This window comes from Anas platyrhynchos, chromosome 3, assembly GCF_047663525.1.
Source record: "Anas platyrhynchos isolate ZD024472 breed Pekin duck chromosome 3, IASCAAS_PekinDuck_T2T, whole genome shotgun sequence".
Lineage (NCBI taxonomy): Eukaryota > Metazoa > Chordata > Aves > Anseriformes > Anatidae > Anas > Anas platyrhynchos.
This window is the reverse complement of record NC_092589.1, coordinates 11643859-11671110: the sequence shown is the minus strand read 5'-3', so window position 1 is coordinate 11671110 and position 27252 is coordinate 11643859. Positions and strand designations below refer to the sequence as shown.

The following is a 27252-nucleotide window of genomic DNA, read 5'->3' as shown; positions in this document are numbered from 1 at the left end:
AGCAGCCTCTAGTTGGTTGTCAGGAGCTGTCAGCAGAAAGCCAGGCTAGAAAAACCATGCAGGCAGCTCACCTGGATTTGTCAGAGAGCAATTCCTCATTCTGAAGCCTAAGAAAACTGAACTTCTTCATAAATGAAAAAAAACAAGGGCTCTTTTCCTGTTGGCACGGACAAAGCTGACATTTTTCCACCTCAATCTGTTTTCAAAAACAGTTGAATACTTTTACCTGAAACTTGCATTTACACAAATAAGCGAGCTGTAGGCTAAGACCAGACAAAGAAAGCGACCAGTGAAATTACTAATGCTTGCTGAAATTAGGAAGCCCCCCACCACACACACACAAATAGAGGCTAAGTGGGTGTGCCTGTTAAAACAGCTGGCAGCACCATACAGTGTTAAAATCAGAAACAGACTGTGGGTAAGAGGAATTACAAAGAGTTCAGGTGCAACTACAGCACAAAGCCACTTTGTCACAGCAGGTTTTGAAGAAATACTGAATGTTAAAAAAATAAGAAGTGATTTGGCAAACTTACCTCCCTTTTGAAAAAAAAAATACAAGTTTTAGTAACTTTTACTGCAAAATGATGAACTTCTAACTATTACAGGCTGTTCTTGTAAACCTACAGAAGTCTATTCCTTCCCTACATCTCCCGATGTTTGAATAACATATTTTGTTTATATCAAGACAACACTCCATATAATTTTATTTGTAGAATACAAAGTTAAAAACAGATATAAAATCAACAGAACATAAAAACTCATTACAAAACCAAACTAAAATGGTTAAACAGTGCATTTTGCTCAATAGCTTAATTGCAATACCATCTTCAGTAAGAAGTCTACTCAATTAAACCTGAATATTTTAGTATTCATTATGTATAGTGTACTATACATATTCTATAGTGTATTGAAGACCCCTAAGTCACTTTAACAAACATTCTAACTAACAAGCACAAAGAGTTCCTATGGGGAGCACACAGTAGTTCCCATTGCATGAGTGCATGTGGACAATACTATATGCAGAAGAGCCAGACCATTTAACAAGCACCAACAGATCTGCGCTGCGGTTAAACTGAACACAAGCAATTTCAAGTTACCGCTGAAGTTGCAGGCTGCGTTAACACGAAGGCACATCTTGTTTTAACGTAAATTCACATTTCCAGACGGTGAAAGTTGCGTGCTCAGGCCACTTCAAGTCATCGCAGTGCAATCAGCCAAACAACTCTAAGTGCACGTATCTGAACTTTCAATAGAAAGATCTGGTTTCTATTTCTTTAATCCAGTTTTAATAAGGGAGAAATTAAATTAGAACCAGGAGGTCTCTCCCTCCCATATTTACAGACTGCAAACTATATTGCTTTCTCATCAGAGATCCAAGTTCTCCTGTCAGACTTTGTTAAGCTTGGTAACTATCAGTACCCTCACAGTTTGGTCAAAGGCACCACAAACACACAGCCCCTTTTTGTCAGGGCTCCAGTCTAGGCTAGAGATCGGCTGCGTTGACAGGGTCACGTTCTGCAAGAGGCTGACAGAACCTGCCACCCCCATCTCAGCTCCTTCAGAATCCTTCTTGGAGCGCTGAGCAGGGTACTCGCTGGCAATAAGAAAAGTAAAACACGCACTTAACATTTACCAATACAAACACATTGTCATCATTTTGTTTGCAAAAGACCACACAAAAGGGGCTGTTCTCAAGATAGGGCAAAGAAACATCTCCCAAATAACGAGCCATCATATCCAGCTATATCTATAGTACGTACTTAGCAAATATTTCATGACAAAACAATGAGGTAGGAAGTTCTGAATCCTGGCACATCTCTCCTATAGTCCTTTATTTTTTAACAGTTTGGCTTTTTCCACAGGCAAAAAAATTTCATCTCAGAGCTATCCCTCTGAAACCTGATGCACCTACTTCACTGTATTTGGGATGATTAAGTTATTTTGCTATAATAAAACATTACGACAAGATCATTACGAATCCAGGCTTTCAATATTTTTCACAGATGCAACTGCAACCATACAAAAACTTTAAGAAACCTATTTTCTTCCATTTATTACCATGTTAACTGAAGATATAATTAGATCTTGAATATGTTACAAAAAGTGACAAGGGCAGAATTCACCTGTGCTGCTGTCAATCTTTTTTTTAAGGAATCAATTCAGGATTCTGAATTGGGTACTGACACCAAAATCACCATTTCTACTGTACTTGTAAGCAATAATTTTAACTTGATATTCTGAGCTTGGAAGCAGGACCCCAACTCATCATTTTCAGAAAGGTTCCTTCTTAAAACAAGAAATTATTGTTTTGTTTTTTTATTCCCCTGTTGTAGGCTGGAGAGTGATCACTTACTATTTCCAGAGATGAAGGCTCCCAGCTCCTCCGCTCGTCATAAATATATCTCTGTTCTGTGGTAGGTGCCGAACCTGCCATATGGTGGATTTGTGGGCCTAATAAGAAAAAACAAAAGCATCATACTGAAGTCATTTACAGATGAGCTTCACGAGGACACAGACTCTTAAACTGGAGTCACTTGTACGAGAAGACCCCATCCTTCTCACGGTGTACACTGGAACGTCCATTCTGAGGCCCCTTCCCCTGGCTCCTGCCAGTCCCCACACAGAAAAGGCCAAGTCAGGTCCCCAACATTCCCCATTCCTCCACAGAGATAAGGTAACAGCAGCCCTACCAAGGCCACCAGTGATACTTCAGCTTCATGGGCCATCTGAGCAAAGCTAAATGGAGGTGAAGTGGCTGCAGTTCCTCTGGAACTGCTCTAGAACTACTTGATTCCCAGGCTCTTAAGTGACATGGTCACCACAAGGGGAATTTCAACGTCTGACAACTCTTAAATATCATTACTGCAAGTGAACATACTAGAAACGCTACGCAAACACAACACACACACCTACAATTCACATTTATATCTCAGCCAGGGCACGGAAGATCGCACAGCAACAGAAATCACTTGAAGAAAAGTCTTAACACTCATACTCTGACCTTATGCATATCTGCCTACAAGTGTCCAAAACCAAAACAAAACAAAAACAAACAAACAAAAAACTTAGATGCAACTAATGAATGATAACAAATCCCACTTTCATATTTTGATTATTACAAACTCTAATTTGGAAAATAGTTCTGCGTTATCTAATCAAAGTACTTCCAACATCTGATCTGCTTTGCCTGGAGATGTGTTAAATAGGGATTTAAAGATACTCAGCTGAAATTCAGATTTTTCTAATTCAGGCAGTCCTAGAGAGCTTAACCACAAAAAAAAGTTAGTTTTTCTAATTGACATCAGATTTTGTTCACCAAAAATAATCATACGGCTTTATAAAGAACTCACAACCTTGTGTCTTCTGTCTATGACCACTCTTGTTGATTATTTTAAGTTCTCCACATTCAAGAGCTTTCAGGGCCCTAGGTTTCCCCTACATATTCCTTTCACTCACCCTCAGTATAGCAAGCCAAAAACCTTTGGTTCTGAAGAGAAATAATGATTTCTGTGGCTCATATGAGGTCTTGTGATGCAGGATAAAACAGCATTTGCATAGGGCTCACTTTATTTTTGGATATATTTAAGATTTGAATCTGCATGCTCATCCCACCTTGATATACATCTCCGACATACAAGACTCCCGGACTAGGGGCACAGCTGAGTGCACAAACTTGAAACTGCAACAGGACCCAAAATCCAGGTATAAGAGAGGAAGCTTCAGTGAACGCTGGCAGGACAGACAGGAGCCCTTTTGCTGCTTGCACCTGGGCCACACCAGCAACACCACTGCACAGCTTGTTCCTAGGAACCTGGGCATCTCTCACCTATCAGTAATTTTACACCTGCAGTGTTTCCAACTACTTTAGCAGCATATATTGCAAAAGTTTGTCTCTTTAGAAGTTATCTGTCTCCACGTACCTTTTCTGAAACAGAAGCAAAACCTTTAGTTGGGTGCTGAGTCCTCATATCGAAAACGTGGAATTTTCCCTCGAGTGATGTAGCCACCAGCTTGTTCATATTTACATCTTTTCTGTCAAACTCCAAACTGCAGACCTGGAAATGCATAAAAATAAATGCATTCAGCCTTCAAATTAGCCACTGCTAAAAATAATAAAATAAATAAAAATAGTATTTTGTGTGTGATTTGTAAATCTCTGGTTATCTTTACAACATCAGCACCAACTTGGACTTAACAAGATCACCCAAAAACACAGATACACTGAAGGTGGAATGAAACCATATTTTTATGGCACCTTACCCCATTCTTAATGTTGGTCTCCCATCGCAGTGACATAGTTTTTAAGTCAAAGAGTTTAATGTCCCCATTGTCGTACCCAGCACAAACAACACGCTCCTCTTGATTGTAAGCGTTACCTGGACACAGAGACAGAAATAGTTAGAATACAGAAACCCTCCTCAGGCTACAAACTTCAGATCTCGTAAGTCTGCAATTTCAACTTAAATTTACACCAGAAAAACATTACTATTGGGACAGTAAGATTGAACGAGCAGGCCGGTTTTCTAACCAGAAAGGTACAGAAAACACAGCGTCAACATTGGCAGTCTGTTTCTTTAAACAGCGTGAACAAATTCTTACTCCCCTGCTAAGCGCTGCCTAAACTGCACAGACTGCTTCAGCTGCTACAAACCACGCTCCCCGGGCAGGACAATGGCCCCACAGCACTGTGCAGTCCAGCGGTTCACTAACTGGTCCCTCACGCGTGAAGCGTTGCAGGACAAGACTCTTCTGAGCACACGGGCATTTAGGGGGGCCCTGGGTGTTACAGTAGCCCTTAGACGCACGCACTCAGAAGCCTGCCTCCAAAACCTCACTCCCAGCAGACAGGCTCAAGGAGGCGCATCAGCACCTGGGAGAAGTCAACCTGCATGGACAGAGCGTAGCTCAGGATGGACCCGGTCTTGGCTCAACCAGCAGGAACTCAAAAGCAAGCAGAAGAAAGTATGAGGCCACTTTTCTCTCTCTTAGTCAAAGCAGAAAACAAAGGTCTCAAAAGCAAGGAGCATTATAGCTTAGCTGGACCTTCTTGCCAAGAAATGTCATCTCCCTACTATCAATTTTGTTATTATAATCCGTGCACTTATTCGCAGTTTGTAAAACTTACTGCCTGAGTCTGGAGGCAGAAATGGAGCTAATCCAGAAATACCAGCCCGTGTACTACACAGACAGCTTGTTCTCTTCAAAGGAAAAATGCTGAGCCCAACTGAAGCATCTCTGTCTTTAATTAGCTCCTAGCTTCGAGGATTTTCTCTTAAATTAATGCCTTAATGCTTGACAGTTGGAATTATGCTACACCAGTGATTGGCTGGCTCTCCATGCACTGCAACAGTTACACTGCGTTAGGACAAGGCAGCTTGTCTGCTTTTACATTCCTAGACACACAAATTTTAAATTCCTGCACCTAGGACTGTAGAAGTACCTAGGAATAAAGCTTGCACAGTTTATCTGGGAAGTGATTGACCAAAGACTGTAAAAAAATTAGGCCAAATCCAAGTATCACAAAACAGGCATCTTTTGAAAAACACATTAAAAACACGTAATTTGATAATGCTGAAAAACAAAACCTGCTACTGACTCATCCATACAAATAACCATTCCATAACACCTTGAAATAGTTTGATAATTGCCAAAGCATGGTCACATTAGAGGGGGGAACAGTAATTATCTGGTACCTTACCAAATGCTACTGTCCAGCAGTCTCTCTTGCTCTCTCCCTGCACAGGCTCCATGTTAGCCACAGGAGTGTCTTTCTGCCTTGGGTCCCACACCTTCACAGTCCCTGTAAAGGAGGGCAGGGGATTCTGTATTAGGGACACACTGCCACGCTGCACTCATTTTCCCAGGAAAGGCCTTTGTTCTTCAGCCTGGTCATTCAAAACACAGGAGCATCTCTTTAAATTCCAGAAAGCCAGACTGGTTTAGTGGACAGCAAAGCAAAACAAAACAACAGAAATAAATGAAAAGTATGCTAAGGATGTATGTTCTCTAGCTGGTACTTTGTGTTTATTCTGCTTTGCGTTCCTTCTGTCCCACGCTCAGTGACAAGAGTGTCTTTTGCTTCTCTACAGCTACTAAAAGAGTTACAGATCATTTGTCCCAAACAAGATTCAAAAGACAGGCTTCATACGAGAACCAGTTGCAACAGGTTTGTAACTGGTTCAGATGGCAGAGCATCCCCTGCCATCACAGCTCGCAGGCTGCTTTCTTGGAATAATTGAAAAAGACTTGGAGAGGTCACTAACTCACCATCTCGACTGCCAGTCACAATTTCTGGTGCACCTTCCCCAATTCCTAAGCCACCTACACCATCTATACTGTTTATGATTTCCTTATGACCTTTCACAGAGTACACTGGTATTTCAGGAGCTTCTAAATTCCTAGGCAAGAAAAAAAAAAAAAAAGAACAGACAATATGGCATTTACCTTGACAGTCAGGATCTGTATAAAAATTGAAATGTGAGCACAAAGTACGTGAATTCAAATAACGGGCGTCAATGTTATGAACACGTTTTTGATTCTTTTGGCTGGTTCTTTAGACGGGTCTGAAAGCTTTTGCTCAGGTCTGGATTCCTCTATTTGTAAAACAGTTGGGGATTCGCCACAGCAACCCTCGGGAATGGGTTTTTATGCTGGGCTCAAAGCAAGTCATGTTGCAGATCAAAATGCTTTACTGCAAAATGCTCTCATGAGCTTTACTTCCAGCAAGCATTTAGGGTGACCTCTCACCTATTCCCACCTAGCTCTGACAAGTGGCCTCCAAAGGAGCTTTGCATCCACCTCTGGGTTTTGCGGCTCTTTCCTGCTGATTCTCCTCCTTGGAGAACCCCTCATCATGCAGCATCTTTAATCTCTTTTCAAGGAGGGACTGATCCACACCATTCTCAGTGTTCCACCAACACATGAGCACATGAAATACAGCAGTAATTTCTTTAAAAAGTGCTTTTTGGACCCTCTTGCTTAATTGATGATTGATGTATCTACAAAAATTTATTACACGAACCACTGAGGGACCAGGAAAACCCATCAAGCCCAGTAAGTGCATACAACACAGGTGTCGTATTAAGGCTGGGGGCAGCCTCCTACAGCCGTGCACCCACGCAGCAGCCCCTTTTACAGCCGAAGGGCCTCGCTGGGGCGCTTTTGACCACGGGAGGGGCAGCACCGACCGAAGCACCGCGCAGCACCCACATTTTGGGGCGACAAGCGGCGGGTCGCTTACCACACATTGAGGCTCCCCGCGAAGTCCCCGGTGGCCAGGTATCTCTGCTGCAGCGAGGCGGCGCCGAAGGTCCCGCATTTGATGGGCTTGGCCTTCTCGATCTTGCCAGGAAAGGACACGAGGGGCTCAGCGGGGGCGCGCATCCCCCCCCCCAATCCCCCCTCAGCCGCCCCCTCAGCGCTGAGGCGCGGCCGTTCCCGCCCTTTCCCCTTCCCGCCGCTCACCTCGCGCAGCAGCGCCAGGCGGCCGGCGCGCAGCTCGTACAGCTGCAGGACGCCGGTGCCGCGCGCGGCGCTGCCCAGGCAGAGGAGACGCGCGCTGCGGGGCACCCACTTGCAGTCGAACAGCGTGTAGCTCAGCGCCTGCTGCACGTGCGACACCACCTGCGGCCGCTCCGCACCCGCCGCCACCGCCGCCATCGCGCCCGGCGGGAAGGGGCGGGCTGAGGCGCGGCGGAAGCGGCCCCCTCACGGCTGCTTTCCGGCGGTTGGGCCGCGTGCGGCCGTTGCGGCGGTTGGGGCGCGGAGAAGCGGCGAACGGCGGTCGCCATGGAGACTGAAGCGGCGGCGGGAGGGGACGGGTTCACCTCAGTCAGCGGGAGGCGGCGGCGGCGGCGGCGGGAGGAGGAGGAGAGGAAGGGGGAGGATGAGGAGATGGCGGAGCCGCGGCCCCGCAAGAGGCCGGCCTTCCCCGCGCTGCCCGCAGAGAGCCTGGGGGTGAGCGGGGAGCGGGGAGGGCTCGGGTCCGGCCCGGCTGAGGCGCCCGGAGCGGGGTCCTGAGGGCTCTGTCGCCACAGGTCGGCGGCGGGGAGGTGCGGAAGGTGGCCGTGCCCGCCAACAGGTACACGCCGCTGAAGGAGAACTGGATGAAGATTTTCACGCCTGTGGTGGAGCACCTGCAGCTGCAGATCCGCTTCAACCTGAAGACGAGGAACGTGGAGATCAAGGTGGGGGCCGTGGGGTGGCCGCGGCTGCTCCCCTGGGGGGCCCGGCGGGTTCGGGGCGTCCAGCGGCATAACCGGGAGGGGAAACACGCACCGGCGGCCAAAATAAACGTGTTTAGAAGCAAATAACTTGCACACGTAGAATCTAAAAGCATTAAGGCTCTTCTAGAGGTGGGTGGTGGTTTTTTGGGGAGGACTTTTATAGGAGAACATTTACTTGAGAATTAAGGAGGAGTCCCGGTCTCTGCGTTGAACGTGGTTTGTGAGGCGTTTCCCAGACACGGAAGCTGACTAAGCGCGCATGTGGCACTCAGGAGCCAGCTGACTTTGGAGGGGGCCACCAAAACTTTCGATATCTCTGGCTTCTTACGGAAGATACAGGAATGTAGGTTAACAGTGGGTTTTGTGAGTTATCCTGCCTTGCTTTTTCCGCTGCTTAAGTGACTGTGCTTTCTCACTTTTCCCTGCGTTTTTACTGCGTTGTGTATGCAACCCCCCTGGGGTCTGTAAACGTAGATGCATACGCAATTTTTTCCCCTGGCAGCAGAGAAAGGCCTTGGCCGAGTTTTAGGACAAGCAGTAAAGAATGCTGCCTGACAGCAGATGCTGCTGCCTCTCCTAGGGTGAAAAAAAAGTCTAAAACTTAAAACAAAAACTCAAATATTTGATGCTTTGCTAGGTTGGTTTGTACATGTTTCAAATACCTTGTTAATCTTTTTATTATCCTGTATGTTGTATTGAACCTGTCCATGTTTTGTAATGTGCTAAAACATCTCAATGCTACTGTCATCTCAATAAGTTCCTCAAGTTGTCTCCCACCATCATCCATCTCTTCTCTCTGCTGTTCTGTGGTCTAATTTTTTTGTTTGTTTTTTTATACAACATAGAAGGGGCGTTACCTCAGTGTGTCCTATATGGTTAGCTTTCATATCCTAACAATTTTCAAGGCCTGACCCTACTTGCATGTTCTTAATTTGCAAACTGAATTTTGTGTCTTGCAGACTTGTCAGGAGACAAAGGATCTAAGTGCTCTAACAAAAGCAGCCGATTTTGTGAAAGCATTTATACTTGGCTTCCAAGTAGAGGTGAGTCCCCGGCAGCTGGATTGGGAGGTTGGATGAACTTGCTTGAAATTTTTGGCCTCTCCAGAAATTGTATTAAGAAATGAAAATCTTCAGGGTGGTTTCCTATAAAGAAGCTTGTTTGGAATTATGACTGAAGTGGGAGGCTAATTTCTGAAACTAATTCAGAATAAAAAGCCTTCAAAAAGCACACAAGTAAAATTGTGAAATGAAGGAAATACCTGGCAGTATATGAGTGTTCATTTTGCTTTCATCCAAGCCAATAGCCATTTGTGTTCAAAATTCAAACTTTACTTGGAAAAAAAACAAAGCTTTTGTAGTACAGAACAGTCAGGTTGTTGTCACAGGCTTGTACTGACTCTGGTAGTAAAGATGAGTCTGGGTAAATGTCATAGGGTCTAAGCATTTCCAGGGTTCTCTACACAGAAATTTTTATTTCTACTGAAAAGAAGCTGATCTAGCTTTAGCCAACTGTTTGAGACATCAAATGGAGAAATATTCATGTGATCTGTTGAGAAAGAAAACACAAGCTTGCCCTGTGTTGTGGTGCTGTAACACTTGTGCTGATAACAAATCTCTTAATATTCTAGGATGCTCTTGCTCTCATCAGATTAGATGATCTTTTTCTAGAGTCCTTTGAAGTTACAGACGGTAAGTGGCTTCTGCTCCTGTTCCTGTAGTTGTGTGTACCATCTGCGAGTTCTTGCTGTGTCTTTCCCTGCTCCATTTGTGTCATTTATCCTTGTGGAGCAGGAAAATCTTCATGTCAATACATGAAATTATTGTCTAGGTACAGGAGGCTTAAAGGGATTGTCATTTTTTTTAATGATTTCCCAAGAAAATGCTCAAAATCTTCATCCTTAGAAGTATAGCACTTCGTCAGATTGTCCACTGATGTGACTCATTACAGGAATTATTTTTTTTAACATAAACATCACATGGAGGAGTGTTTTGGGGAATATATAATTTTTTTTTAATTTTTAAACTGGAACAGGCTCTGTTCCTCCAAGTATGACAGAGAGGTAGGAAGCAGGCGAAGTGTTTGTTTTGCACATTACTGGGACTGGCTCTAGGAAGAGTAGCATCTAAACTTAATTGTGTCATTTCTACTCATGTTAACCATGTGCTCTTGCTTGTTTCTTTCTTCAATCTTAATCGCCCTGTAACAAAGGGAATGCCTTCTGTTGTGGATTTCTCTGACAGACCTCATGGTCACTTATCACTGATGTGATTTTTCCCTTCTAGTCACACAGGTGATATTTCACCAATAGTAAAATTGCCTTAGTGTTACTTAAAGTGAGTTATTTCAATAAAAACTTGAACGAGGGAAGCATTACAGAGGGCTGTGTACTACTGCTGTTTTACCGAGTGTTTTGTTCTCATTTTAGTCAAACCTTTGAAAGGAGATCATCTGTCGAGAGCAATAGGGAGAATAGCAGGGAAAGGTGGAAAAACAAAATTCACGATAGAAAATGTAACAAGGACACGAATAGTTCTTGCTGATTCGTAAGTATTGACTTCCTTCCTTCTAAACAGTATAATCCCTTCACTGATCTATCTTGTCTCCTAGGAACCACCATGGTTCAAGTTACCATAAACTTTGGTAGAGCATCAGTGAGACAAATATTTTAAGTGCCATTTTTAATGAACACTAATTGAGTATTTGACCTTTTGTTATGGGAACAATGATACCAGCTCATCTAGCATTGTTTCCACGCTGTTGAAGAATTCCTTCCCCTGAGTAATCACAGTTGAATCCACCAACCCTGCAACACTTTTTTCTAAAGCTGCTATAGCCTTAAGCTTGCAAATTGTAAACATCTATTTCTAAAAAGATTTAGAGGATGGGTTCTATGCTGTAGTTTTTTTAATTATAGCTGTGGAGAAAAGTAGTACACTGATCCAGAATGCTATGCTCACTTCTGAACTTCTGCTTGAGCTATGTGCTATTAACTATGCAACCACGGAGAATCTTTATCCCCCATTAACATTGCTCTATTTTTTTCTTAGGAAAATTCATATTTTAGGATCTTTTCAGAACATCAAAATGGCACGAACAGCAATTTGTAATCTAATTTTAGGTAAGTCCTGTTAGTTAACCTTCTCCATTACAGGAAGAGAGACTGCAGTTTCAGACTGCTTTCTGGGGGACTCCTGTTGTGCCCTAGTGTGTCCACAGCTGCTTTTGGGGGTGTGGAGCTTGCTGAGACTTGCCTGCTGCTCTTAAGAGTCAGGGGAGGTCAGGGGAAGACATGGGGAGGAACTCTGTTCATTCCTAGTTTTCTTCCCCCTTCCTTTAGCCCAGGGCTTGGTTTCTGCCTGTAAAGCCCTCTGTATGATGCAGAAGATTTTTTGCTTTTTGCTCCTGCATTCCCCGAAGGGTGCTGTGTCAGGGAGCAGTGCTGTTTTGAACACACCGTGAAGGAGCAGTCACCAGCCATAAAGTGCTTGGTGCTGCTCTGCAGAGCTGCTGCCAGCAGGACTGATGCAGAGCTTGCATTGACCAATGAAGTAGCTAACCATGAGTATCTCTTACTCCTGGGCAAGTTCTCCCCACTAACACAGACTGAAGCACACCAGCAGGGGAGCTGTTTCTGTAACGTGTTACCGTATTTGCTGACTTGGTTTTTCTTCTGCAGGAAGTCCTCCATCAAAAGTTTATGGCAATATTAGGGCTGTGGCCAGCAGAGCAGCTGAAAGGTTCTGAGGTGCAGTCTGGCTGCTTTATGAAGGACTGGGGCTGGGAAGCGTGCTCACCACACGCACAAGCTGCACGTTCATGGGGGCTGCAGAAGCGCTCAGCCCTCTGCCTTCGAAGCCCAGAAGAGAAATGGGACTGTTTGTGCGGTCTGACTTCCTTCATGCACACCATCTGATTTGAACAGTCTTTGTATTGAAAAGCCATTAAAAGTTGTGTATCTGAAGTGCTATACTGAAGTGTGGGTGCCTGACGTTTATCCAAGCATTAAGAGACTGCTCATGGTACATCAGAAAGCCATTAAGTTTTGAGACAGAACTAATCACCATAGTTGAGCATTTAAAACCACACATGGATCAGCATCTTCCTAGGGAAAAGAAGAGTCAGCTAATGCACAGTTTAACAACAGGCTGCTGGAAGACTGCTGCTGCTGCAATGCTATCACAGAAAGAAACAATATGAAGACTAAGAGGTAAAGAGCTTATTTGCACTTGGTTCTAGAATCTGCACCTACCAGGATTCTCATTCTGTTCTCAGAACTGATGTGCAAGGGCAGCCTAGTGAGGCTGAGAACCTCCCAGTACAGATGCTGGGCAGTGCCAGGGACTGGAGCACCACCAGCTGTCAGTGCTGGATGTCTTGCCTCTTAAAATGCTGCATGTGACAGAACAGGGGGCTGCAGTAACCATACTGAGTTGATTTATTAAACAAGGGCTTTCTCCTGCCTTCCACCAGCCGAACTTGTTACAGATCTTGCAAAATAACTCAGCTTAGGTCTGTGAATGAAAACAGAAAGTGAAATGAGATTATCAAAAAAATCAACAAGTAAGCATTTCTTTGTCCACATAAACACTGCAGCACTTTATAGCCCAGCAATATTTTTACAGCTGAAATCATTCAAGCCTTCAGCTCCTGAGATTTAAGACTTGCTGAGTTGCCTAAATTGGTTACCTTCAGTTACCTCTGAAGCCCAAGCTGTAGAGAGGACAGAGCTTCCACTTCGAGCAGCTCAAGGTAAAACAGCGCACTACCAATGCAGTTTGTTCAGTTGTTGCTTGTGTCATTTATCTCAATTAACTTGAAAGGTAAGAGGTGAGAGTGAGCCAAGGACACAGAGGTGATAAGCCTTCCTCCTGCAGCAGGTACATACTGATCCTGGCCAAAAGCTGTGGAGGGGAACAGGGCAGCATGCAGAAGGCCCAGATAACTTTAAGACTTTGAAGGCTGCCTTTTAGGATGCATGAAGCAACGGAGGCAACGCAAAGAGCAAGAGCAAAGGGCTCCCGGGCTGCTTCTGTAAAAGGAAATACCTGCCTACAGGGAATGTTGGTTTCACCAGCAGGGGTCTCAGACCTTTCCCTGAGAAAGAAGCTGCCATTGGGTTTCCACCTATTTCGGTTAGGGTTGGTGTTGTTTCAGTGTGACACAGCTTAAAAAGCAATCATTCCCAATTTAGTAAGATTTAAACACGGTATTTTATCTCATTTGGGCATTTAACAAAGTTGCAGGTGTGCCTTTATGAAAAACATTAAAGATTGGTCTTGAAACACGAAAAGCATGGGAGTGTTCAGGGGACTGTCTGCACCCTGTGCCACTGACAGTCTTCACCAAGGAACAAAAAACTGAACAACTTTTCTTCTTAGAGCAGGGTGCAGAGCTGCCCTAAGGTTAACAAGAAGCATCTAGGTAAGTACTGAAGCACCCCAGCCAAGGTTCAAATATTTTATTTTATATTCATATAGTATGAAGGTTCTTATAGTTCCCACAACATATGATGTAGCATGCAGAGGAAAAACTAAACATTCAACGTAAATCATTTTTCCCCACACAAACTAAAAAACCTCATCCCTCCCCTTCCAATCCCCCTAAGGAAATAACGGTAGCACTAAATTTCTATAACGCCAGCCAAGATATGCACAAGCAAGTAAGAGAAAATCAAAAGCATTTGCTAAAATGTTTGTAACAAATACTTATGTACAAAAAATTCACAAAAGACTAGTTCCCCCTTGAAGCAGAGCACATGGCAGTTGACACTGGAACAGATACAACCACTGGCTGGGATTACAAGCCACGTACTGATCCAGAGGAAGAAAGTTACATGTAGTGGAGATTTTTGTTTTGAACATTAACATTTACCAAAGTTTGGCAACATTATCTTAAATTATGCAAATTATGTAAACAAGAGGAACATTTCAAATCGATCTACATGCAAAACTTCATGTCATGCAAGGACACCAAGCACCTGGATTTCTCTCTCACAGACAGAGCCCATGATGTGCAGCACTCAGTTGAAGGAACAGCTATGGCAGACAGGTGCTCGATAGAAGTAGGTTCAGACAACCTGCACTTTCCACTGCTGATTATAAAACAATTGTTTTTAATAGAAAAACTACTATACAGGAAAGATGTACTGTCCTAAAAAATCTAGCAAATGTTTGTCTTCCAGCCAATAGTACCATTGCAGAAAAGGGAAGGGATGATATAAAGTTGTAAAACATGGCTCGCTACTTTTATATCACACAAATATATCAAGTTACCATCCATTACAAATTATGATATGGACAAATCTAGAAAAGAAAAAAAATTCTCCAGGCAAAGGACTGGAGAACCGCAAGAGGTATAAATTTAGATAGTGTGAAGTTTTCCTCCTCTATGGCATAGGTTAACAAGATTTTCCCCCTGTATGAATCCTATATACATATATATATTATATATAAAACATTACCAGTTATTTATGCTACCTGTAGTATTCTTTAAATGCAGAGGGGAAACTATCACTGTTGAAACAACAGAATTTAAATGGCAAGAACACTTTATAGTCTAAGAACTGTATAAAATAAGTAGATGGGAATCCTGCACACTTACGTAGGTCCTAATTCCATTAAGCTAAGCACAAGAGAAAATCATGAATGTGTCTAACACCTTGAGCAGCCATATCTAAAATGAATCCAAAACAGCAGATGTGCACTAACCGTGGGACAGCTCTAACTGTTCCCGATCCCTAAGTGACAAAATCTAGTGGCCACCAAAGCATTCTGCAGTTACTATATGCACATGAGGGCTAGTTCTTGGCAGTAGCATTAAACTATATTCTCATATTAAGTAGAATTGTACTAAGTTATTTAGCAAAGAGACACAGTCCCTGGTAATATATTAACAGGTATAAATAAACTTAGTCTCCTGTGTTACAAAAAATGTCATTAAGGTAAAGTAATAAGAAGCAATGCTTTGTCAGCCAGTCAATATATAGAAACATCTGAACAGTCACAGGAAAAGGAAAAGAGTTGACCTAACACCCAGTTAAAATTTTACATTCTTCTACTATATATATAAAACTGTGTGAAATAAAAGTAAGGATGTATATCCATATATTGAACTGTTAATATTCTGCTTGGCACTTTGTACTCTAGTTTTGTTTCTGAATCAAGTATATTAAATTAAAGCCCACCTAGCTACTACATATAGAAAGCTACATATATATCTATATATAAATACACACACACATTATATATATAGATAGATATTTCCTTGTTATAAAAGATGAAGAAAAATAAATTAAAAAGCCAACCCCTTCCCTTTCTCCACCACACTGATATGCTCTTTCCATCTTTGCTGTCCTTCAGACTTTAAAGTGCTACACCGAGTTATTGAGAGAATAAAAGTTCAATAACACTTAGTTGGCTTCATGAGGCTCATGTTGGAAAATGTGGCTTCACAGAGAAAAATACTTCCATTTAAATACACAGAGAGCATTGCTGGACGTCTTGAGCAGATCTTCAGAGATGGAGAAGAAAGCAAAAGTGTTGGGTGGTGCCCTACAGAGTCACACATCTACCACCATCTTTTTGTGGATATCTAGGCCTCCTACAACCTGGGAGAAAAACAAGCGCTCGTAAGTAGGTAAGAATTGAAAACTGGCAAGACAGAACAAGCATGCTTCATTCAAAAAGATGCATTTATCTCTATTATAATCACAATACTCCTCTGGCCTCTTCAATCTAAACACTGCACAATATGCAAATTAATAAGATACTACCCAAGGTAATTATATTGTACAGGTTAGACAATCATGTAAGTTATACCACCTCGTTTTCCTCCCCCTCATCTCATAGTCTGACCTTGTATTATGCTGCTACATGTTAACTGAAACGCTAACTTATTTCTAAAACATCCTACAAAACCGTGCAGCTTTACAAAGAGAAGCAAGGAGCAACAGCAAAGCAACAACCTCAGTTTTTAAGACGAGCCTTTCATCTGCTTGTCCTTTTTTCAAGAGCAGCACTCAAGGGGTTACTCTCCCTGTAACTGACAAATCCCACTACCCCAGCCTCTGTAAAATCCCTGTGTGCTACAGACCTGATAATCTCCCCAGGCTCTCTCTGCTCTGTGCAAAGATAAACCTTTCTCAAGAGTGATTTGGAGCAGACACCTAGTTTAGAGACAGGAGATTAACCTGAAGTTAACCTCTGGGGAACACACCTCTCCCCTCCAGCTACCACCTCTGAGAAAGACACTTGGTAAAAGAGAGATCCACTGTGAAGTACTGCTTTCACAGCTTCCAGATCATTTGAAACATTTGTCTTCACTCAGCAGACTTACATGCCTGCCCACTGTTCTTTGATTTTTCCAGTCTATTCTATTAAACAGCTAGAAACAGTTAGAACAACTGGAAGTGCTGTTTCTTTTTTAATCAAAACGTTGAAAACAAAGAAAGCTGGCCTCCTACGACAAGCCAGTCACTTGCAAATAATCTTTAAATTTGCTATTTTCTGCCAGCATAAGGCCTGGTAGAAACCAACACACGTCTTCAAGCTAGCTTGTTTAGTCTCTGTATTAGAGATTATTTCGGACTGGTCTTGCATTTAGTATGCCATAAAACAGCATAGGAATTGTGTTGCAAAAGTTGCTATTCTCTGAATGAAACCCTCCTCCCCTTCAGAGGCACTAGATTCAATGGGAAAATTGCATCCCCGATGAACCAACTCATGACTGACTCACACATCAGAAGACACGCTGCACTCTGTGGAAAGCCAGAAGACAATAATGCCATCTATAATAATGCTGCGTTGTGAGGAGCTGTGGCCAGATCAGAAGAAACGCTCTGCTTTTACAACCTTACCCTTTATACTGTTTACCTTCCTTTTATTTTAAATAAAAAGTTTTCCTTAGAGGTTACTTACAGCACAGAATTCTTCAAAAGATATTCTTCCATCACCATCCTTATCTGCATTAATTATGGTTTTATCTACAATTTGCTGTAACTGAGTGTCTTTGAGATTGTTCCCAACCATCATCTTCAGCACCTGGAAGAGCTCTCCATTTGAGATATACCCATCTTTGTCCATATCATAAATGCGAAAAGCAACTGTAGAAGTAAAACATTAAAAAAAAAAACATTAAAAAACAACTTTCAACAACAAATGGGGTCAGAAAAGAGCAATAAGAATTTGTGTGCTTTGCAACAAGGCTGTGCAGGATTGTGTCATCACAAACAGAAAAACATACTGCAATTTAAGCGGGATATACTTTTAACACCTTTTCAGTTTCATTCTAAAAAAGCATGAAATATCAGGAACAAAATGAACAGTGTTACTACGGGACTTAGAAGAAAATATACTTTGGAAGTGTCAGCTAATACTGTTTTTAAGCCCCAACAGTAGAACCACTTTATTAACACTAAATTGGAAACTCTTCACTACCAGAATTAAAGTACCGAAGTAGCAGTTAATTTGCTAGGAAGACAAAAAAATTGTAACCTTCTAAGGAAGGATGAATCAAAATCCCACCCTGCTACTTTGCTGCAGTTTGACATAGGACTGAATTTATTTTTAAACATTTAAATAGAGCAGATTTCTTTCCTAAATCTCTATTGTGTCTTACGCTACTGAAAGCTACGTCCATGACTGAGCCTCTCCCCTCCCCATACCAAAGGCTTAGGACGTGTTCCTGAGATGCAGTTCTCAAACAAGAAGAAATTAGTGCTGTTCTACTGCAGCATCCAAAAAGCTATCTTATTTTTATGCTCCTGTAAAGCAAAGCACACTGCTAACAGTTTTCTGAAGTATACTTAAATATTATTTGCACTTCCCCCACCGCTGAAATCAGAAACAATTGAGGCACCCTCCTGAAACCTTCCATGAAGAAAAGAATGCTGGCAAACTCCTCACACAAATGAAAAATGTGAATAAAAGCTTCCAAACTACCTTCATAATTTCCCACTTTCAAGAACAATCTGGACTTACTGTTTTATCAATGTTAACTAATGAAAGTACATTTTTGAGCAGTCAGTTTTGTTAAGGAAAAATCAAAATACTTACACCTCAACTTCTGTTCCTTATCTCCTTTGACACTGAACTGGGAGACTCCTTCTATAAATTCTAAAGGGATACAGCACAGAAAAACATTTACAAAAATAGTATATTTTTTAATAAACCAAAGGAAACAGTGTTCAGAACTGGAGATATTTTAAGACTCTAAATTACTGCAAAATCTTTAATACATTGCTTACCCTGCAACACTTCAACTCACATACTTGGACACCGTTTAGTGGGATGTACTTCAAACCCAGCACTGCACTCACTGAACAGATTTTTTCATGTCAGTATTAAGTAATTCTGAACTATGTTTTCAGCAGTCTCATAAAACCCCATCTCTAATAAACTACTCCTGTGAGGATTCCAGGTGCAGAGCTCCTTTCAACAGTGGTTTCTTCACTTAAGGTAAGCATTACATGAAACTGAAAACTTCTCTATAACACATGCAAAACAATTTTAGGTAAAAACAAGGCCAAAAAAAAAAAAAAAAAAGGTTTTCAGTATTTACCAATGAATTCATTATCCCAAGAAAAAACTTCTGAGTAGCCAAAAATATAAAACCTTGAGACGTGATGCACCTGGATGAGTTCCCATAACTAGACTACCCAGAGCTCTGAATGGTGAAAGTGACAACGGTGTGAAACTGCAACCATGGTACAGAAAAACAGAGGTATGGCAATATAACATTAGATTGAAAGGCCTGCCACAGCTTCAGCAAATTTTGTGAAATTAAGTGAACAACTCAAATACTGGGCTAGTGATTTTTTCTTTCTTGAACCATTGTGTTTCTGTTAGGTTAAGAAAATCTCAGGTCCTTTAACAAAGCAATACAAGTTTCCTCACACTAGTGATTTTTTTTTGAGCTTCCCTGAGGCTGAAGTCAAGCGAGTCAAACTTTGCCAGATGACAACAGCAGAATTCATTACCGCTGATTGCAACAGCATGATTTTACTACACCAAACTGATTTTGACAACTTCCTGTTCCCACCCAAGAGAAACAGCTCTTGGTAATTTTGCTAATCACAGCTCAATGTCACACACAATATAGCATCATCTTTCCTCACTGCCTATTTTCCACATGAGGATTTTGAACTGTAAAACAACATGGTTTTGGAAACAAATACAATGGAAAAAGTCATGAAAATCAACATTCCAGTTATACTGTAAGTCTGTAGAAGTTTGAGGGGGTTTGTAAAGTCAAAATTTTTGGCATTATTTTTTTTCCTGTGTTCATTAACATAGATAATAATTTGAAAGGTCAGTCTGTCAGTATGAGATTTATTAACTTTCTCCAATTTAAAATAAAAAGCAAAAAGTATCTGAACAACTTTTTCTATTCATGATCTATAAGAGACCTGTAATAGCTTGGACGCCATCACTTCCAAGAGTAAGGTTGTTTTAACAAAGTAGAAAAAAAAGTTTTTTGACTGCTGATTCTTTTAACCAGAAATAGTTAAGATAAATCTAAAGCTTTGGAAAAATCTAAGTCAAAGCTCTTGGTTTTGCCTCAAGTATCTACCCAAAACCATAAAAAAAGACTCCTGTAAGGGAAGTATCAACAGAAAAATTTACATCACTTTCACAATTCAGAAAACCATTTTCAAAATACTTCAAATGGTATCTTGTAGCAAGTTTTGGGTAAGTACAATTCAAGCAGAAACACAGCATTTGCAGTCTACCCCACTTTCTTTCGTAATGTCTTTATACTTCAGATAGCACCATGACTGAAAGTCTAAATCAGTACACGTAAGAGATGCTTAATGAGTAGTCATAAATCAATAGGATCAGGAAAGCATATTACTAAAGACTTTGCTCTTTTAATCAATTTAGGCTGAACCGTTGCCCTAACACACCAGAGAATTTTTCTGGCTGGCAGTTTTACTGGCACTCAATTTCATTAGAAATTAGTATTTATTTTGATTAAGAAGTTTTCTACACCCATCCTTTCTTAAAAGAAGTAAAATTTAAATTCTGAGTCTCCAGTTAATCTGATAAAAATGCCACCACCTTTCAGAAAGCATTGTATCTTACCTTTGAAGTCCACTTCTCCATTGCCATCTGTGTCAAATATATCTATTACTCGCTGTACTAACGGGTTCTGTTGCAATTCAGGTAAAGACATGAACTCTTCCACACTCAAAGAACCAGAGTTGTCCAAATCAAGCTTCTTAAATCTCTTTCCTAGTCGTTTAATCTCATCAGCATCAACTGAAAGGAAAAAAAAAGAAAACACAACACCTATTCTTAGTATTCTTTGCTTCACAGTAAACCCTTTGCCAGTTAAACCCACTGCACGTTTCTCCCTAGCTTCCTGATCAGTATTTCTCATATGGTATTAGGACCACCAAACACTTGCATGGAAGATTATAAAGATAATGTCAAACTCTGAAAAAAAAAAAAAACACAAGCCTTTTCATTTTATTTTAATTAAAACTTACCTTTTTTCTTCCCTGCACCAGCCATAATACAGTTAGCCTTGTGACTCACTGAACACCACATGCTGACACAACATTTTAAAGGATTGCAGATGCTTAGCTAGTTCTTAGTCAGAGAGCTCTTATAAATACCAGGTATAAAGAAATAAAAAAGAGACCAAATTTCCTTGCAAGCACCTAGCATTAAGTTTACAGTAAACAACATAGTAAGTTATGAAGACAGTTACATTAGTGAATGTATTAGCACACCAAACACGAGACCTCCTGGCACACGTGCCAAGTGAAACAGGTTAGCAGGCTGGCTGCTGCCCAGCTACCACTCACCTACTCACTCATCACCCTGACAGATCTAAGATAATTTGTGTCTGTCCATCTCAAATAGGAAATAGACATGCATGTAGCCATAATATTCGTACCCCTATTTCCTGTCACAGAAGTTAGAACAGGTTCAGGTTCTGCAGTAGTACTGCTTCACCTCTCTTCACGTTTAAAGCAACCCTTAGTTACAGCATATACCTTGTACCCTACTTCGCATCTGATTTCTAGAGTAGACTAAAGCTATAAGCACATAATCACTCCTTAAAAAAAAAAAAACCACACACACACACACCACCTCTCTCTCCCTGTCAGTGCTGGAAAGCTTGAAATTTTTTTCTCCATAACAACCTAGAAATTTCACATCAGCAGCTTGATTTAACACACTGAAGTTAGTTCACAAATTACTCACCATGTTTGGGTATGAAGGAGGAACTGTGGTTCGTAGGAAGTACTAGAAAGTGGCTAGCATACAACCAACCACAGCAAATATATCTTACAGCACCTGAAGGTTTCCAGCTTGCCATACAAGTTTCTTTCCTAACATTAACAACCTCCTCAAAATTTCTTAGCTGTGTTTAATGCATTTCCTCTGATAGCAAAATAAATTGTTTCTCAACTTCTGTGAGGCACAGGCATACCACCTCATCCATTTCACATCACATTAATACCCTCTTCGGCTTTTGCACAAGCACAACATAAAAACAAATAACACTTTCTGATATTTAAGGACTGCCAACATGCAGAGCTTTATGTTTAGAAATTGTAACAGATTCAGAGACCAAAAGATTCCTCTATCAAAGCAGTCACAAACTTTTAATTAAGTTCCTTGACATCAGTGTTCAACCAATGAAGATATATGCATTATTTAGCAACAATATTTAACTTCACTTTAGAATATTTAAAAAGCAAATTCAAAGTATTATCTATTGTGTACATAATACTGTCCTCTTACCAGATCAGTGAAGTGTCTGTCACTTCCAATCTTAATAAAAAGGGTAACACTGACTAAAATTGAACTATTGCTCCCTAAGCAACCTGAAATACTTTATAGTTCTGTAATTTCACAAAATGACAATGGAGAAAAATTAAAGAAGCAGTAATATACCTGATCTTACCTCCCCTGCCACACAAATCAATGAGCTATGAATTGCAAGTTTTGAACCATTAAGTTACATTTAAGAAAACCACATGTATCCAAAAACAACTACAAAAAAAATACCAAACCAGAACACAAACAAATAGATGTCTGAGCCAGGCCTGAAGACCGGCAGCCACAGCATCACTGCCTCAGAATGCTAAAGCAGCATTCAGTAGAGTCCTGTCTCATGACGACTCCAGTCCATTTCCTCGTTTGGAAGCTGAAGTCCATGGTATTTTTCCTCTTAAGTATATAAGAGGAGACCAAAAATGAAACCCAGAGTTCTGTCGACAGCCTGCCCTAAGTTGCGCTGATCACCTCATCCACAAGTCAGTCCAACACAGCTTTACACTCGCTTATTACACAAAAAATGACACTGAAGTACTGGACCAGTTCTGCCATCACACTCACCTGCTCCAAGAGATAGAGCAGAACTTCCACAATAGGTGTTAAGGCAAACTACAAGGGTATTTTATCTCAAGCTAGTCTCTATGTTTTAACAAGACCTACCAATATGAATTCAAAAGCTACATTTTACTAGGACATTCCAAGACTGATCTACAGCACTGCTTGTTAGGATTGTGTGCTGTAACAGTGCTCTAACATCACCTGCTAGGCGTACAAATCCCTGTTAGCCAGTCATAAATGAGACTTCAACTTACACAATCACAATACTTAAGAGGAGATGAAGTACTTTTTTTTTTTTTTTTTTTGAGGATCACAGTCAAGGATTTCAAGATTAAGGACAGTGAAGACAAGCATCAGAAATGTGAAGGCATTAGAGAGGCACCTAAGGAAACTACTCCAGAATGCTTTGTGTGTTTTGCTGAACAGTGGCAAAGCAGCAACCACTCAAATTATGAAATAACAAGTCTCCAGACAGTTCAATTGTAGTACAGAATGCAGATGCTGAGCAGAGATTCTAGGAGAAAGGGGTAATAGAAATTTTTCACTCCTAACTGTGACACATTCAAACAAGCGTTTGCCTGCAGTGCAGAGCTGAGGAAGTGCTACCCTTGGGAGGGGCAGAGCAGGGCGTGCAGGGACAGGGAGGTCAGAAAGCAGGAGTAACGAAACTGCATCTCTGCCAAAGCTGGCAATGCGTAGGTTTTGTCCAAAGCTTTGTTTCTGGCGGCAGATAAACCATGGATGAGCATACTGGGAGAAAAAATTTCACGGTAATCAGAGCAATTATGGGAACAAGCAAATTTCCTTTAACAGTTCGCATGTATAAAAGCTGTTCATCATGAACATATAGATAAAATCAGCATCTGCAGATCAGTTTCTGAATTTTAATTGACTGAGCATGTCCTACCAGAACAATTTTTTCTTGAAGTACACTGCAAGCATCACCTACATTTTTAGAAGGCCTAACTTAAAGAGCTTATACACTTTAAGTCATATTTCAGTACATGCTTCTCTTTATAAAATGGCTTTCAAAAATTCAAGAAATAATAAAACTGATTTTATTTTAATTTTTAAAGCTTTCTTTGAAATTTGAAGAGGTTTTGCCTATCCTTTTTTCCATCAGTTTAGCCATCACCTGTGACAATTCTCTCTGGCTGAGCTGAACCACGTAGAGATTTTGCCTGGCTAGCTTTTAAGGAAAGAAGGCAAACATTTATAGTAAGAGCAAACTCCAATATTATCCTATACATTTTTTGTTCAGACTTACTCTACAAATACACACCTACAACAGTCCTCACCTATGATGGACATGCCCCCTTCTTACAAGGCTGTTCTTTCCTTAGTACTTAGCAGCAGGCTGACTCTCCTAGAATTTCACATAGCTATCACTAAAGACCAGAGCAGTGAATTAAGTTATCAGAGGCTGAACAAAAATACTTCTTTCCTTCTTCTCTAAGGTCTCCTTACAGGCAACCTAATGCTCACACAAACATCCCAAAGCTCTACAGGAATGCAAGGCATAGGATAATCCTGATGAAGGTATTTGAGCCAGAAGGACTGATGGTGGCAGTAGCAGGCAGAATTTTACAAGACTCAAGCTCAGGAGACCAGGATAGAGATGAAAACACTGGGAAATCCAAGGAGGTCCAAGTCCACTGAAGTGTAAACAGGGTGATAACATCACTGAGCAGAATAAGGAGGATCAAGCTTTGTTTACATCATTTGAGGCAGAGCTTGCCTGTGACTCATCACAGTGGTCTGAGCTTCCTTGAGCTCTGGCTGCAGCGAGCGTTCCTCTAACCTCAAACTCAAGTTGGCCTTTTTTGTGCTCTGCTCAGCCACTGATGTAAGGCTCTGTGCTTCCCATGGCTTTTACACAGAAAAATATCCCATCAGCTTATCGCTCACGCCTGGCCTTACAGAAGATACTAACTAGCCAGGAATTATACCTGGTGATTTTCTTAAGAATGCTTTGCTCATAACCCTCTAAAAATATCAAGTTATTCAGTTTTAAGTTTTTTCATAATCCAATTTATTTCATTCACCTTTTTAATTAAAGAAATATCAGTATTTCCAAAAGATTCCTCTTCCAAGCAAGTACTACAATTCCAGAGGCAACAATACCTGCTTCATATTCTGAACTCATCTGCATACACCTAGAAATGCTACGAATCAGGTTAAAACACAAGAACTACATGCTTCCATGAAACAACATGCTAACAGATCTGTGTAACTCCATTTTAGAGTACACCAGTTTTATCTTCTGGCTGAACACTATCTAATATGCTGCCACAGACTATTGAATATACCACTCCTTTCCTCAACACAGAACAGCAGAGAAGATAATCCATAAAGCATTTTAAAAAATAAGTTTATTTCAAGCTGTTATTCACATCACTGATGCTCAAGTAGTACTATAAAAGGCATTCAAGTGGCAATTCAAAAAAGCCTCATTAAAAGCGTATCTGAAGAGCATCGCACTCTACTTCAAATTATTTCAGAAAATCTGTTTTAGTGTTATTTTTTCCAGTCAAAGTCAAGGTGCACCTGCATGGTTAATTTTCTATTAACATGAGAGCCAAAAGTAAAAGAATACCTTAAAATCCACATCTCTTTAAAATCCACTAGATTCAGTGATATTTTAACAGGGTAACTGCTTGTGTCTTCAAAAGTGCTGTGCATTCATTGTTGCAGATACACGATACGTATGTAGGCATCTGCACAGTGCACTAACCTGAGAAAAGCTGTACATCTCAGCAAAGAGGTCCACTTCTGAAATCTAAATGTTTATCTAAATATTTAAAGATGCACATAAAAGATTGGCTTTTCAGATACTCTTAAAATACTAACTTTAACTCATAACAAGAAAAAATGAAGAGAAAATATGGTGACAGAAAGCCTGTATTACACTTCTTAAAATAACAGTAAAAATACTTTTCTAATGCTTTAACATGCTTGTGAAACATTAGAAAAAAGCTTTATAGAAAGAGAACATTACTAAATTTGAAGTGTTTCCAGATAAAAAAATTACACATTTTCCATAAGAATGGACTGCAGAGATCTCAAAATAAAACAGAGGTGAGAGCTGTTGCTGAAGGTCTAGCCACAGCCTTGTCTGGTGCAGGAATATAATGTTTCAGAGCAGCAACCAAGACAGCCATTTCAGTCTTGGAGATCAAATTTCAAAAAGATGACGCCCTTGAGAACACATTCAACCACTTGTCTTGTATATGCTTACACGCAGCTGGTCTAATCCTTTTCATGACTTCAGATGTGTCAATTACAATTTCTAAGTTAGAAAAGAGGTACCAGTCTCCTTAACCTAAAACCAAAACATAAATACAAAACCGTTTTCTTCAGTTTTTTGCTATATTTTTTTCTTGTGGATAATTTGACAATTTGGTTCAAATCAATTTTTTCCATATGAAACAGCAGTAGATTTTCAGTAATTTCTCAAACAGCATGGCCAAGAAAGTAACTTTTTTTTTTTTTTTTTTTTTTTTAAGAAATCCTGCAATGCCAATTTACCTACAGAAAAATAATAGTATTCTGTTAATGGTATACATACCCTGCATAATATCCTGAATTTCCTTTCCATTACTGCAAAGTTCAAAACAAAATTCTTGTAAAATCTGACACCAAGACAGCAGTGACTGCAGGGCCAGGTAGGGGGGTTATGACCCTGCCACCAGGAAAATAGCATAAATTTGTTACTGCTTTCAGTCACCCAGAAGTTTTCCAGTCAAAAATCCTTATCAAATGATCTTTAAGAACACTGTCCAGTCTGTACCTGTGGCCCTCAATCCCTAGATCTTTCACTTCACTCAGGCACGCAGAATCTTGAAGCACAGTGCAACCATTCCGGAGACCAGTCACAAACAAGAGGGACTTCTACAATAACTCCATCTTCCCCACTGTTTGTAGTCGCGTTGCCCAGACAAGCAGTGACACGCTCTCTACCGTGAGAAGGTCCATCAGAGCAGAAAGTTTTAATCATGCAAAACCTCAGATTTACATGATATCCTCAAAATACTGTTTAACCACAGAATATAACACAGAAATCATCTCCTCTGCAACAGAAGTGGGTAAACAAGCTCAGCAATGAACTTTTAGGTTAATAGTAGCCACAAATAAATACAGCTTGTCCCAGAATTAAAAGTTAATAGCAACTTACTGCTTACAACTCACACAGAGATATGGCTAATAAAAATCTTCAAAGGTCGACTTGTCCCTAAGGAAAATCTGACCAGTAGAGCAGTAGCATAAAAGCAGATACAAGATTCAGAAAAAGACTGATAATGTCTTCACTGCCTAGGAAGTTCTACCCACATACACTTACTTAAGATATAGATTGAGAGCATAACACCACTGTGCAGTGCTTTAGTGAAGTGGGTAAGCTGCTCCTGCAAGTCTTTGCTAGCTGATGACAAACTAATTAACATGGACATGCACTAGGCATTGCAGACTTGCAAGTTATTAACAAAAGCCTCATTTCTCTGAAAAAACACTTAGAAAAAGATGCCTCTGCATCTACTTTTTTCACATTACTGCTTGACTTATGATGAGAGCTGGAATTCAATGACTAGCATTGTGAAACTAGTCTAGAAGTTAATTCTTATTTTTAAACAAAAAAAATCTTCAAATTAGGAACCAATTAACCAAAGAATAGTAATTCT

The 27252-nt window shown here is 40.7% G+C and overlaps 3 protein-coding genes across 4 annotated transcripts in view; 1 reads left to right on the top strand and 2 right to left on the bottom strand.

The window, feature by feature from the left end:
- Positions 1–553: 553 nt before the first annotated feature.
- Positions 554–7659, bottom strand: DNAAF10 (dynein axonemal assembly factor 10). The gene is made up of 8 exons (XM_027453382.3): positions 7465–7659; positions 7241–7341; positions 6268–6398; positions 5699–5800; positions 4261–4376; positions 3921–4055; positions 2354–2451; positions 554–1594 (listed from the first exon to the last, which is right to left on the bottom strand). The coding sequence occupies exons 1-8, from the start codon at positions 7657–7659 to the stop codon at positions 1387–1389; spliced, it is 1086 nt and encodes a 361-aa protein (XP_027309183.1). The 3' UTR covers positions 554–1386.
- A 129-nt stretch (positions 7660–7788) lies between these two features.
- PNO1 (partner of NOB1 homolog) lies at positions 7789–12197 on the top strand. The gene is made up of 7 exons (XM_038177340.2): positions 7789–7956; positions 8037–8186; positions 9185–9268; positions 9856–9916; positions 10654–10771; positions 11276–11346; positions 11905–12197. The coding sequence occupies exons 1-7, from the start codon at positions 7789–7791 to the stop codon at positions 11970–11972; spliced, it is 720 nt and encodes a 239-aa protein (XP_038033268.1). The 3' UTR covers positions 11973–12197.
- A 1474-nt stretch (positions 12198–13671) lies between these two features.
- PPP3R1 (protein phosphatase 3 regulatory subunit B, alpha) overlaps positions 13672–27252 on the bottom strand; it is a 37441-nt gene continuing 23860 nt past the window's right edge. For both annotated transcript variants that reach the window (XM_072035304.1, XM_027453388.3), the window contains 4 exons: positions 20309–20485; positions 18281–18340; positions 17144–17328; positions 13672–15834 (listed from right to left, as the gene is read on the bottom strand). In XM_072035304.1, the coding sequence (XP_071891405.1) occupies positions 15787–15834; positions 17144–17328; positions 18281–18340; positions 20309–20485 (470 nt within the window). In that variant the 3' untranslated portion in view covers positions 13672–15786. The remainder of the gene's footprint in view (positions 15835–17143; positions 17329–18280; positions 18341–20308; positions 20486–27252) is intronic.

What these genes read in the sequence shown, in the direction of transcription:
- DNAAF10 (XM_027453382.3), bottom strand. Translation starts at nt 7,659, where the DNA reads ATGGCGGCGGTGGCGGCGGGTGCGGAGCGGCCGCAGGTGGTGTCGCAC. An exon ending in GCCTGGCGCTGCTGCGCGAG is followed by an intron (nt 7,342 to 7,464) that starts GTGAGCGGCGGG and finishes TTTCCTGGCAAG; the next exon opens with ATCGAGAAGGCCAAGCCCAT. An exon ending in AGACCAACATTAAGAATGGG is followed by an intron (nt 4,056 to 4,260) that starts GTAAGGTGCCAT and finishes ATGCATTTCCAG; the next exon opens with GTCTGCAGTTTGGAGTTTGA.
- PNO1 (XM_038177340.2), top strand. Translation starts at nt 7,789, where the DNA reads ATGGAGACTGAAGCGGCGGCGGGAGGGGACGGGTTCACCTCAGTCAGC. An exon ending in TGCCCGCAGAGAGCCTGGGG is followed by an intron (nt 7,957 to 8,036) that starts GTGAGCGGGGAG and finishes CTGTCGCCACAG; the next exon opens with GTCGGCGGCGGGGAGGTGCG. An exon ending in TACTTGGCTTCCAAGTAGAG is followed by an intron (nt 9,269 to 9,855) that starts GTGAGTCCCCGG and finishes TTAATATTCTAG; the next exon opens with GATGCTCTTGCTCTCATCAG.